Source organism: Leguminivora glycinivorella, chromosome 22 (genome assembly GCF_023078275.1).
Source record: "Leguminivora glycinivorella isolate SPB_JAAS2020 chromosome 22, LegGlyc_1.1, whole genome shotgun sequence".
NCBI lineage: Eukaryota > Metazoa > Arthropoda > Insecta > Lepidoptera > Tortricidae > Leguminivora > Leguminivora glycinivorella.
In genome coordinates, this window is record NC_062992.1 from 1,092,316 (window position 1) to 1,105,837 (window position 13,522).

The 13,522-nt window shown below is 35.5% G+C and overlaps 1 protein-coding gene across 1 annotated transcript in view; it reads right to left on the minus strand.

Annotated features, from left to right (window-relative positions):
- Positions 1-12,948, minus strand: part of LOC125237806 (E3 ubiquitin-protein ligase MYLIP-like) — a 34,411-nt gene extending 21,463 nt beyond the window's left edge. The window contains exon 1 of the mRNA XM_048144998.1: positions 12,633-12,948. Within this exon, the coding sequence (XP_048000955.1) occupies positions 12,633-12,716 (84 nt within the window). The 5' untranslated portion in view covers positions 12,717-12,948. The remainder of the gene's footprint in view (positions 1-12,632) is intronic.
- Positions 12,949-13,522: the final 574 nt, after the last annotated feature.

The window sequence follows — 13,522 nt, forward strand, 5'->3', positions numbered from 1 at the left end:
ATTAAGCCACTACGGGATAAAAGCCGGTGCCCTCGACTTAGTCTCATCATATCTGTCGGATAGGACTCAGAGAGTAGTTATTAATGGAACTCATTCGGCGGGGTCCCCGGTAGCCCTCGGAGTGCCTCAAGGTTCAATTCTTGGTCCCTTCCTCTTTTTAGTATATATTAATGACCTACCCACTCTTGTTAAAGGCAGACATGATATAGTGTTATTTGCGGATGACACTTCTCTTATATTCAAAGTGAACAGGAAGGAAAATAGCTTCGACAGTATTAATGATGCCCTATCAACTATAGTTAACTGGTTTACGGCAAACAATCTACTTTTGAACGCCAAGAAAACCAAATGCATCAAGTTTGCGTTACCTAACGTCAAGCAGATAAATAACAGCAAAATCCAAATAAAAGGTGATACGCTGGAGTTTGAAGACCAAACTGTTTTCCTGGGAGTCACTTTAGACTCAAAACTGCAATGGCACGCACATATTGCTACTTTAGCTAACAAACTTAGTTCAGCTGCCTACGCAGTAAGGAGAATCAGACAGCTAACAAACGTAGAGACGGCCAGGCTGGTATACTTTGGTTACTTCCATAGTGTTATGTCGTATGGAATTCTGTTATGGGGTAAAGCCGCAGATATTCAGACGATATTTGTGCTGCAAAAGCGAGCTGTACGTTCCATATATGGACTGGGCGCTCGAGCTTCCCTAAGAGAGAAATTCAAAGAGGTGAACATTCTTACCGTTGCCTCTCAGTACATACTTGAGAATATTATGTATGCTAGGAAAAACATCCATGAATACAAGCTTAACAGTGATATCCATAACTATAACACTAGAAACAAACATAAACTTGCCGTGCCCTTCCACCGTCTCCGTAAGGTTAGTACGTCTTTCGTTGGGAACTGTACACGTTTTTATAACAAAATCCCCATTGATGTAGTGAACTTGCCACTCGGCAAATTTAAGTCACATGTTAAGCGCTGTTTGCTAGGTAAAGCTTACTATACGGTAAATGATTTTATAGATGATAAAAATGCCTTTAAGCCAGTAGCTTGATTATGGTAGCAGAAGTTTGTAATACAACCGTACTAGTATCCAGTAAAAATGACACAGCGTAATTTTTCTCATGTGATTGTATTGTATCATTAGTTATGTTAGTAGGACGCTTAGAGACCTTATACACCTCTAAGATTTTTGTTTTCATTATATAGCGTAGTTATATAAAATTTATTTAAAGTATGATAGTACACTGACCCTTAGAGACCTTTACATCTCTAAGTCACGTTGAGCATGTAATTAGTTATGTATAGCTATACTAGGCATTGTTGCCCTCTTTAATGTCACCTACAAGCTTAATGTCGTGTTTCACTGTGTCGATTTTTCTTTTGTCAATTTGCTGTTAGCTTGAACATGTCATGCTCGCTTAAAAGTCTTTGCTTACGGTGGCGTGTTGATCGGGTCGCCACCTTCCCGAATGGAGGTTGAGGGAGGCGATGGCTGAGATACGCGTCATACTCGTGAACGGGTGCTGTTTGTGGAGACTGGTCTGTTCAAGCTTACCTGGGCCACATGTTTTGTTAGATTATTTAACTTTACTTTTGAGCGGATTGCGAGACACTACATTCGGTTCTTGTAAGAATTAAACTTAAGTAAGTAATGTCTTAAGGATGACACTAGAGACCATCACGTTGTCGTTTAATTTAGTTAATTTTAGCTTTTGGACACTTAGAGACTTTATACATCTCTGAGATTTTGATTATATTTTATTTTAAAATAGATTCCTTACTTTAATGACCTTGTTGTCGTTTGATTAAGTTAATGTTAGTTTTTTGGACACTTAGAGACCTTATACATCTCTGAGATTTTGATTATATTTTTAAACTTAATTTGTATCCTTGATTGGCCCTTATTTGTAAACTTGATTTGTTCTTTAATGATTGACAACTAGAGACTTGTACATCTCTTGAAATGTGTAATTTAGCTGTTCATTTTCTGTATTTTTTTTGTATTATTTGACAAAGGTTTTTACTTTTAAATATTTTAATTTTATAAAATTTGACTCTTGGAGACGCTATACATCTCCATGGATTATTTGATTAAGTATAATATTTTTACTTGTAATATTCAGTCTTTTACAACTATTGAAGTATTATAGATTTCTTTTATCTTTGTATCTGTTTGCACTTTCTTTATGTATTGATTATAGTTAGTAATAATATGACATTTAGAGACTTTATACATCTCTAATTCTATATCAGTGTATAGCTACTTTGCTTATGATTAATATTTTTAGTTAATATTTCTATTAATTTCATTTGTTTAACTTTAATGAATACTCTGTAATGTTGACATGTAAAAGTGCCCCCGTGGCCTATTTGCTGAATAAATGATTTTGTATTTTGTAATTTCATTGTTCATGCTTATTTCATTGTGAAATTTGTGACGTCATATAATACTTTAATATCTTTGCTACAAAGTAAGCTATAGTTGCCCCCAACCAAAGGGCAATAAAACGCTTGAGTTCGCGTTATCATTTTTCTATTGTCTTATAGTACCTACTATAGTAACTACACATTTATATACATATACAGGAAACTATAAGAAGTTAAACTTTTTATTGATATTCAGACGACAAGGTGTAAAGTTGATTTTTATGACCGCATACAATAAAACGAAACAATGTTGTTTTGTTTATAAAGTGTAAACACTTATTAACTAATATTTTATTGAGTCTAAAGTCTAAATGACCTCCATCCATCCTCACCATCGCTTCATATCTTATTTGCCCTGAATTTTATGACCTTTTTAGATTTTAGTCAACTAGTACCTAGTACATATTCGGAGATTCTATCATACTTTGGTTGGTTTTAAAAAAATCATCGACAGTCATTCGAATAGTTATCTTACGGAAAATCTGGACTCGTAACACTCAAAATATCTTGACACATCTGTAAAAGCATAGATTTTATTTCATTAATTTATGTCAAGTTTGTTATTATCACCATCATCATATCAGCCCTTTATCGCCCACTGCTGAGCATAGGCCTCTCTTAGTACGCCACTCCAAGTTAGTTATTGAAGGCAATAAGTCAGGATGGTAAATAATTATCTTTTCATCACACCCGCACTTTAAATGTGCTATTACACGCAGGCGGAGCGTGAGTTATAGAAAAATCGTTCTCCCAAGGGAATAATGAAATTTCTTGTACCGTACTTAACTTTTTTACATCTATTTACATATTTTTTACATTGCAACTGTGATGAAAAACATTGTGTGTAACTCGGGGAGTATGAATATTACTAACTCGAGTCTTTAAATCGCTCCGGCAAGCCGTCGCGTTAGTAATATTCAACTTCCTCCCCTTGTTGCACAATGTACTATAATTGCTAACGAATAATTATCACTTTTACAACATCCATTTAACACTATAGGTACGTGTAACTTATCCTGTATGACCTGTATGACCGTTCTTATCATTTGCTTTGACAACAACCATTTAAATAAATCTCAACTTAAAATCAATAGCAATAACATCTAAACTTCCTATAAATGTAGCTCTCATTCTTTGATTGAATGACATCACCAAAATTATCCTATAATTTAAATTTTTGAACCGAAAGTATAAGAATAAGAACCTTATCGAAGTAAATTATCTCCCGGTTACGTAGTATTGCGTACGCAAGAGGTCAAAGTGACAAGGTTCCGTATCCATATCAGTGCCTGGTTACAATAATTACCGATAACTTGTAACTCTTACGATTAATTGATGTAAGTTAATTGAGATATACTATCAAAGATTTTATCTAAGCTTACGCATTTTTACTGGCTTTTGCAAATTATTTATGCCTATAATCGGTGTAGGTATGATCATTTGAAAGAATCATGTGGATATTATTTAAGCTTCCAATTATTTTTGTCTACATCTTTAAGTAATTTATTTCTTACTTTTTTTAATTAACGTCAATATATGTATAGTATGAATTTTTTGAAACGAACGTTTCTAAACAAAGGTATTGTTCCTTTTGTGTTGAGCGGGAGCTTCTGTATTTGCACGCGCTAAGACAACAAGAAGCAACTGTATCCTGATAATTGTAAGGTTCAAATCTGTACAGCAGCAAATTTGAGATAGATTATTTTGGAAATGTGAAGCGATAGACCACACCGCTATAGGTGCGAAAATACAGCGCTTCTAATACTTTGATACTTGATGGTGTATAGTATGAATTTTTTGAAACGAACGTTTCTAAACAAAGGTATTGTTCCTTTTGTGTTGAGCGGGAGCTTCTGTATTTGCACGCGCTAAGACAACAAGAAGCAACTGTATCCTGATAATTGTAAGGTTCAAATCTGTACAGCAGCAAATTTGAGATAGATTATTTTGGAAATGTGAAGCGATAGACCACACCGCTATAGGTGCGAAAATACAGCGTTTCTAATACTTTGATACTTGGTGGTGGTGCTGTAAGTAATGAAACACGTATATTATCACTGTTATTTTTTATTAATGATTTTGTTAACAATCAACAATTGTATATAGCAATATATAAATAGTAATTACATAAATATTAGGTACAAGTCTTGATAAATAAAATAACATAAATAACTAAACAAACCGTAAACCGTATTTATAACAAAACATAACAATGGCGGTCAGATTGAAAAACCTTATCAGTGTTTATTGTCACTTTGCGATGACACCTTAAGGTGCCAGGTGCTTATCAACCTTTTAATCTGGCAGTTTCGCTGTTTAAACGTGTTATTTTTATTATACAGACTGACATATTACCGATGATTATTATAACTATATGTACTATACTTACACCATCAAGTATCAAAGTATTAGAAGCGCTGTATTTTCGCACCTATAGCGGTGTGGTCTATCGCTTCACATTTCCAAAATAATCTATCTCAAATTTGCTGCTGTACAGATTTGAACCTTACAATTATCAGGATACAGTTGCTTCTTGTTGTCTTAGCGCGTGCAAATACAGAAGCTCCCGCTCAACACAAAAGGAACAATACCTTTGTTTAGAAACGTTCGTTTCAAAAAATTCATACTATAAGTATAGTACATATAGTTATAATAATCATCGGTAATATGTCAGTCTGTATAATAAAAATAACACGTTTAAACAGCGAAACTACGATTAAAAGGTTGATAAGCACCTGGCACCTTAAGGTGTCATCGCAAAGTGACAATAAACACTGATAAGGTTTTTCAATCTGACCGCCATTGTTATGTTTTGTTATAAATACGGTTTACGGTTTGTTTAGTTATTTATGTTATTTTATTTATCAAGACTTGTACCTAATATTTATGTAATTACTATTTATATATTGCTATATACAATTGTTGATTGTTAACAAAATCATTAATAAAAAATAACAGTGATAATATACGTGTTTCATTACTTACAGCACCACCACCAAGTATCAAAGTATTAGAAACGCTGTATTTTCGCACCTATAGCGGTGTGGTCTATCGCTTCACATTTCCAAAATAATCTATCTCAAATTTGCTGCTGTACAGATTTGAACCTTACAATTATCAGGATACAGTTGCTTCTTGTTGTCTTAGCGCGTGCAAATACAGAAGCTCCCGCTCAACACAAAAGGAACAATACCTTTGTTTAGAAACGTTCGTTTCAAAAAATTCATACTATATACGTTTCTTAGTGATATTCTACAATCCACAACATGATTTATTTCAAATCTTAAACTGAATACTGCGTAAAGACGGTCTTTCCCCACAATCTTGCATTATATACCCAAACACGTACAATCAGAATCCTTTTTTAAACTTACAAAGTAATCCAAAGGTTTTCGCAACATCAAATCAAGCGATCCATAATTATTTGCCGTGCTAAGTATTAACTGTATTTTGAACCTTGTTCTCATAGAACAAGGTATAGTTAGTAGAGTTGATATACATAGTTGCGCTTAGAATTAGCCTACAGGTAAGATAATGGCATGTGAGCCAAGGTTCTCGATCACTGAGTCTCCTCGTGCTAAGTCACGTCTAATTCACACTTCCTTTTTCAAACAATAAAGGCCAAAATACGGAAGATAAGTATCTATTATCTATGTGTTAGGTGTTAGATTAAACATGGTATAAAATTATATTATAGGTAAGTGTACAGTCAAGTGACTCAAGTGTAAAACTATGAGTGTACAAAATCTGTTCAATAATGAAGTGAGCAACTTTTATGCTCTCATATTTTCACAACTGCACATAGGGTACGTTGGAGTAAGTTCGACCGCGGGTTACTATTTAATACATGACAACGACATGTGTTGTTCTTTTTAGTAAATGTTTCAGTAGTGTAAAGTTCCCTCTTCCCATATTATTCCAACATATACTATGTTCAACATTAGTTTTGCGCTCTGATTTGAAATCGCCAGAACTCTTTCGTAATACGCCTTTTGCCCTAAATTTGCGTTCAGTGCTAACCGCTCCAGATACGCCATTAAAACAGATGTAAAATAAAAACAGAACCCCCACTGTTACCGAAGTATCGAGGCTGTATAATTAAAGCCACATGGCCAGCTTGGGTATTCTAGATAATGATTATACTGGAACGAAGGTATTATTAGATGGCTCTAAGTATATATGCAAGGAAAATACATTTCTAAGATTTCTCGTGGCATGGCAAAAGAGATTGATTTACGAATATAGGTACAGTAGAACCCGGTTAAAACGATCACGTTTAATACGATTTCCCGCATTATACGCCATTTTACGCCGGTCCCTACAATTTGAGACTTGTTTTCAGACATTTTTTCACGGTTAATACGACTCGCGTCCCCGCTTAATACACCATCTAAAACTCACTCACCTTGCAATACTTTACAACTTTATTTATGCGGGTGACAATAATCGGAACTAATTGTACTGTACTAATTACGCGATTCTGGCGACACCGCCACCCGTAAAGATTAATTTGTAATTTGTCATCCTAACTCAGCGGTTAGTGCGATAGTTCGTACCTACCTACACACACTTCGCTCATTATCACTGCTGCGGTGTCGAGTGTCGGTGTTGAGTCTCTGAATTCTTTGTCCCATCTTTGGTTCAGTGATGTCAAAAACTAAAAAGCCAAAAATAATAAACCTTTCAATTCAGATTTCTTATCGTATTGCAATAAGCTAAACATCCAAATTATAAACAAATCAATTATTTTTGTAGTCGGTACCAGACCTGTTCGTCGCCTTGCTATTGCCTGTTTGCCCCACCCAACCATACACAGGCTGGTACCGACTCCAAAAATAATTGATTTGTTTATAATTTGGATGTTTAGCTTATTGCAATACGATAAGAAATCTGAATTGAAAGGTTTATTATTTTTGGCTTTTTAGTTTCTCCGTGTTTTGTAACGCGCTTATTTTTGAAGGCGGTTTTATTTTTTGTTAAAAAGTTTATTTATTTGTTGATTTTTAGTGGTTCCTAGTGATATTATATGTATCAGTCCGAATACATGTACAGTAGTGAAAGAATTATCCTTTAACTCCTAACCATTGAGGAGTTGACCTTCCATCATCAGCTCAGTTGATTTTTAGTGGTTCCTAGTGATATTATATGTATCAGTCCGAATACATGTACAGTAGTGAAAGAATTATCCTTAAACTCCTAACCATTGAGGAGTTGACCTTCCATCATCAGCTCAGTTGATTTTTAGTGGTTCCTAGTGTTATTATATGTATCAGTCCGAATACATGTACAGTAGTGAAAGAATTATCCTTTAACTCCTAACCATTGAGGAGTTGACCTTCCATCATCAGCTCAGTTGATTTTTAGTGGTTCCTAGTGATATTATATGTATCAGTCCGAATACATATACAGTAGTGAAAGAATTATCCTTAAACTCCTAACCATTGAGGAGTTGACCTTCCATCATCAGCTCAGCCACATAAAATTATTACCATCAGACGTAAATACTGGTGTACCTTTGAAAAATAGACTAAAAACATTACATGTGCCTATAACATTTGAAGAGTTCCCTCGATTTCTCCAGGATTCCATCATCAGACCCTGACTTGGTGCCAATGGGACCATCTCGGGGTTATACCGGTTCGATCAAAAAAAAAATTTTGAAAATCGGTCCACGATTCTCGGAGATATCGAGTAACATACATACAAAAAAATAATAAAAAAAAAAAAACATTCAGTCGAATTGAGAACCTCCTCCTTTTTTGAAGTCGGTTAAAAATAAGAAGAAAAACATTAAAGCTCCAAGTAAAAGTAACCATATTAAAAGTTTACGATGAAAAATCTCAATTTTTTCTCGTTTAATACGATTTCCCGTATAATACGCTTTTTTAGCTGGGTCCCCTCAGAATCGTTTTAAGCGGGTTCTACTGTACTTAAAAGGGAGGATAAACGATTATGAATAACTTATTCGAAAATATTAAGTTGCAAAAAAAAAAAAATTGTTCAAGTGATCATAATTAATTTATCATAAGAAGTAATTGGCAGACATACAAACAGTAACAATGAAACTTACGGCCAAAAACCTCTTCCTTTTGTTTACAGAAGGCGGTTAAATGTCGGAAACTATTAAAATGTCATGTTCGTGTTACTTGTTTTGACAGTTATCAAGTTACAGTTATCAAGTTACAGTTTGACAGTTATCAGGGTACCTAAACCATTAGGATATATTTCCACAGTGAGATCGTGTAGGTATCTTCAATCTTGATTGATAAAAAGTATTTCCCGAATTTCCGAGTGTGGGCTTGCTTTGCTTCTGGACTATATCGTTTACGAGATTTTTTGCATATCCACACATGCTCAACGATGGGATCACGTAACATGTGCAGGTTTTTGTTTCGAATGACTAATGTGAGAGAAAGTCAGAAACCTGATGGATGGGTAGAGCAATTTACGACGGAGAATCCTTATGCAACAAGACATGCAGGAACATATCTGTTGCAGATTTTCAAATCCTTGGATACCGTATATCTAACAAGATCCTTTACATATTTTGCATTGCAAAGGAGAAGTTGGAAACAAAGTTTAATGATTTGACGTACAAAGATTTGCGCAACTGATTACCATATGGCCTTTCAACTTTCAACCGAGAGAAGATAGACGTTTTAGCTGTTAACCATTACGAAAGCATACAATTCGTCAAACTACGTTCATTATCGTTCCTCATAAAATGGTGATTTACCTTTGTACCCACAGCGCGGCATACCAGGCAATCATAACGCTGAAGGATATTGTGACAAACAACGTCGGTTCGGTTACAACAGAAGGCCGGATGACGTGTGGGTCCAAAGTCCACCGGCCCAATTGGAAAGTTCAACAAAGCAATTTCAATTAACAATTCGTGGAGTTTTTCGCACACAATTGGATAGAAGCTTCGAGTATGATTGGCGGTGGCTGCAAAAAAACTGGCTGAGATTGGTATATAATATAACCTACCAATATCTATAGATTTTAGTAGGTCTGACCTACATTAAACACCATGGCAATGATCATTAGTAGATGGTTAGACCAAGTATAATGTCAAAATCTACATTCAACGACTTTCAATGCCTTGCTTGCACATTTTCCATGAATTCGTAGGTTTCCGAACGTGTCAATCGCGCAATTTTGATTTTCGATGTCAACGCAATTTCGCAATACCGATTTGGGTCGATTGTGAAACTGCTAACAATCCGTTTGTTTTCTTTACCTATTCGGAGAATCTAGGGCAGTTTCAACGTGCACTAAATATACTGTAACCCTTGTGTCTAATAAAGTCGGTGAGACACTCGAATTGAGTTAAATATACCACTCGAGTTGGACTTTGGACTCCGCAAGGCGTGTTAGCATCGAGTAAGGTTAAATGCATTAATTAAGGCACCTCACGCTGTATCCATTCTGTTATAGAGTTCTTTATTGCCTGCGGCTGTGGCTCGTACACTTTGTACTTTCAAAACTTGCTGTTTACATTGTAGAACTAGAAACACTTTTGTGGATCGAATGAAGAAAGTAAAATTGAGATTCTGTCAGTTTCATTGAGAACTTAGTTAGTTCTTTACTAAACCACCCTAGCAAACCTGTTGCGCAGGCTGCATAGAATCTAGTGGCTATGTAGGGAATACCGGTCTAAATGAGCAGTTCAGTTACTTTGAGGATTATGTAATGCTTCGTGCTTGTAGGTAATTTCCGTCAGCTCTTAATGAATGGTTTGAAGCCAAAGTTCTAAAGTATTTCTGACTACAATTTTATTTGAAAATACATTGAAAATTAACCCTAGTCAAAGAGAAGTCAAGCATTATACCTACATGACTGGTTCAAAGTGTTAATTGTTTTCTAAATTTGGCAGTTATGTACCTACTTATCATCCATAAAAACCTCCATCCTTAAAATGCGGTAGTTAAGTAAAATTTAAACAAAAGCCTCATAAAAAAAGGTTCGAATTTCAAATGGTTATTTAAGATTAGAGAACCGTTTTCCTTTCACGCAGCGGCCACGTGAACGAACAACTCCTGTGTTCTCTACGCTTGACGAGTGCAGGAAACTTGGAACGCTCAGCAGAACCAGCGCAACTCTGAGCTCGTGATCCTTTACAAATAGAGTATCGTGCTTATACTGGTTTTTACAGCGTTAGACTTATTGAAATTCGGCAGACAATAAGAATCACATGGCCAGCTGGTGGACTTTGGACTCGACGCGCAGTCGCCGGTGAGAAGCGGTTACGAGAAATCAAAATGGCGTATGAGTCAGATAAAAAATTACACAATTATAACCTTCTGGGTAATACCTTGGGTTATTTTAATACTTTGGATGGTCGAGGAAGTTGGTATAGGGTTTCTGATTTACCAGGAAGTCTAAAGAACAGCATATGTTGCGAGTTTAATTGTGGTTTTCCTCTAGGTAAATGGTACGGTACGATCGTAGTAGGTACTGTAGTTACTCTAGGTAATTATTGAGAGAGCAGGTGTGTCACTTTTTCACGTTGAACTTTGAGGTTAAACCCGCATGGTTGAGTGTTATGACTAAATTATAATCTTTGTAAGTGCAATTGTACCTACTGTACACTTTAGTACCTACATATTTGAAAGAAATTTATCGATTACATGCACGGTGTAAATTCCAGTGGCGTATTGGAATCCACTTTAATAATAACATAAACAATCAGGGAAGCCCGTTTTCTTATAAAGTATGACCGTATTGATCAAGTACCTAGCTGCTTAGTCATCGATCAAAGGACATGGTCAAAACGAGGATGACATGCAATAAACATCATGAAACCTACATTTAACTGCAAATAAATCTAATCAGTAGAATTATTAACTAGATCAATAAAGATTATAGAAGAAATATTCCTGATGGGGTGTAAGAGCGTTTGCATTTGTCTTCTATTTTAAGAATAGTGCAAGTAGGTCGTTAGTAAAAAACCGAGTATTTTCCCTAAAAACCAGCCTGAATAAAGTGGCAGTGTGAAATCATTTTGATTTGGCCGCCGGCCAACGAAAACGAACCGTTTTGGCGCCGTAATCGGACTTCAAGGAATTTACTACCAAATATCTAGGTTGGACCAGTCAAAACAAAACAATCGCAGTATTTTGGGACCTAGCTACTAAGTAGGTAGGCAATTAAGCATATGAACTCGTCTATGACATATTTAAATTTGCGATTGAGGTAGGTTTAAGGTAGGAATTCGGATATTTCGGACAGCATTGATTGAAACAGAGTTTAGTTCATTTTCCACTTTAAAAATGAACTAGAAGCTATAGCCTTAGCAGTACCTACTTAAATGCCATCTTGCGTACTGTTGCTTTGCTACAATACAATAGAAAGTGCTTCTACCTCTAGTCTTAGTATTTTTGTATTTTTAGAAGATACTGACTTATTGGCTTAGTATTTTTAGAAGATACTGAAATATTGAAGTCCGCAGTCGAACTTACCCCAACGTACCTATTACCTTAAACCTTAAGCAGACGTTAATGAGAGTGACTGTACTTATTTTTGGAAGAAATAATTATGTTATTAGATAAAAAGGGCCTCAAGTTCCGGTACTAATTTGAATTCGTGTTTTTTCCAGTAAACAACTGGTTGAAAATCAAAACCAGTTTTTACATCAATGTTGGAAAACTTGAAAATTAAAGACCATAATTATCATATAAGGAGAGGTGCGGTTTCTGAAGCCCTAAAATAAAATAATTGGCATTACATTGAAATTTACCCAACTACGTATCAAATGTAAAATGTTGAACGTTATAAAATGTAAAGTTTGGTACTTGCACGACAAGAGAGCGTGATCGCAGCCGGGTCCAAAGTCCGCAAGGTAATTCTGACGTCGGCAACGTGTTTCTACAGTATTGTAATAATCTAATAGAAGCATAGGTATTTTCATTTATATAATGATGTACTAATAATTACCTCTAAACCAGTAGTTTACTAATGATTTACTATTATAAAAAGCATTATGTGTGTTAGTGAGAAGCGTACAAAATTGCACAATTTTGTGATTTATGAAGATTTCATTTGTTTTTTTTTGAGTGGCACATGTCCTTTGCCTTTATAGCGTCAGAAATTAAAAAAAAATGACTCCCGGTCCCTGACTTCCCAGTTGTCAAAATAGTCCTGCTAAAATAACAGTGCAATGTTTATGAAAAATAGGGATAAAATCCACTTACCCTTTCCAAGCACTGCTGTCCGATAGCGTTGGGTTCCGCCTTCACCTCCTGGATCACTCCGTTGGGTTGACTTATCAGCCACATTTTGGATAAAAACAAGAAATCCGTGAAAAATTAGAAAACAGAAGGCGACCGAATTAAAAACAATTAATATTATTTCACTGCTCTTTCAATGTTTATGTCACTCGCGTAAAGAATTTATTAATAAATGTCTTTCTTAATTCGCTCTGTGCAATGTTTATCGCGTATTCTTTGTGGAAGTAAAACTGTGAATACTTCCAAATGACGGCCATACTACGTTAAGTTTGCCTTCACAATGATAAAGAAAGAAGCGGTGACGTGACGCCTAGCGAGGGTTCGGTCTTGGACTTTGGCCAAGCGAGTGAACGCTTTAAAACATTTGTCAGCAATCCATTGCTCCTTTGGTACGACCACGAGTTACTTGTATACGAATGATCCCGTCATTACTTGACAAACAGTACGATTGCAGCAGCAAAACACAGCGTGTCAAATAGAGGGGAGTGGAATGGATTCACATTTCTGTTTCATTATTTGCGCTTTGTGAGACAGAGACAGCTACATAGAGGCCAACGGTTTCCCTACTTTGCTCTGTAGCTATTATAGTAGTATTATGGTAGTAGTTTTGAATGTTCATTTAAGTGTTCTATCTTTTCTTGAAATACATGTCTACTATTCTCTACAGTTGTAAAAATGCTGAAAATGAATAGGTTTTTGTAAAGTCTTGCGGAGTTTCTTGTGGAACATGAATTTTACCCGCGACTTTTGTGGACTTTTTAGAGTCAGTAAGGTAGAAATAGTAGAATGTATCTTCTGTTCATGTGGAATAAAATCCAGTATTGCATGTGTTTCTTGAAACGTTTGACAGTAGT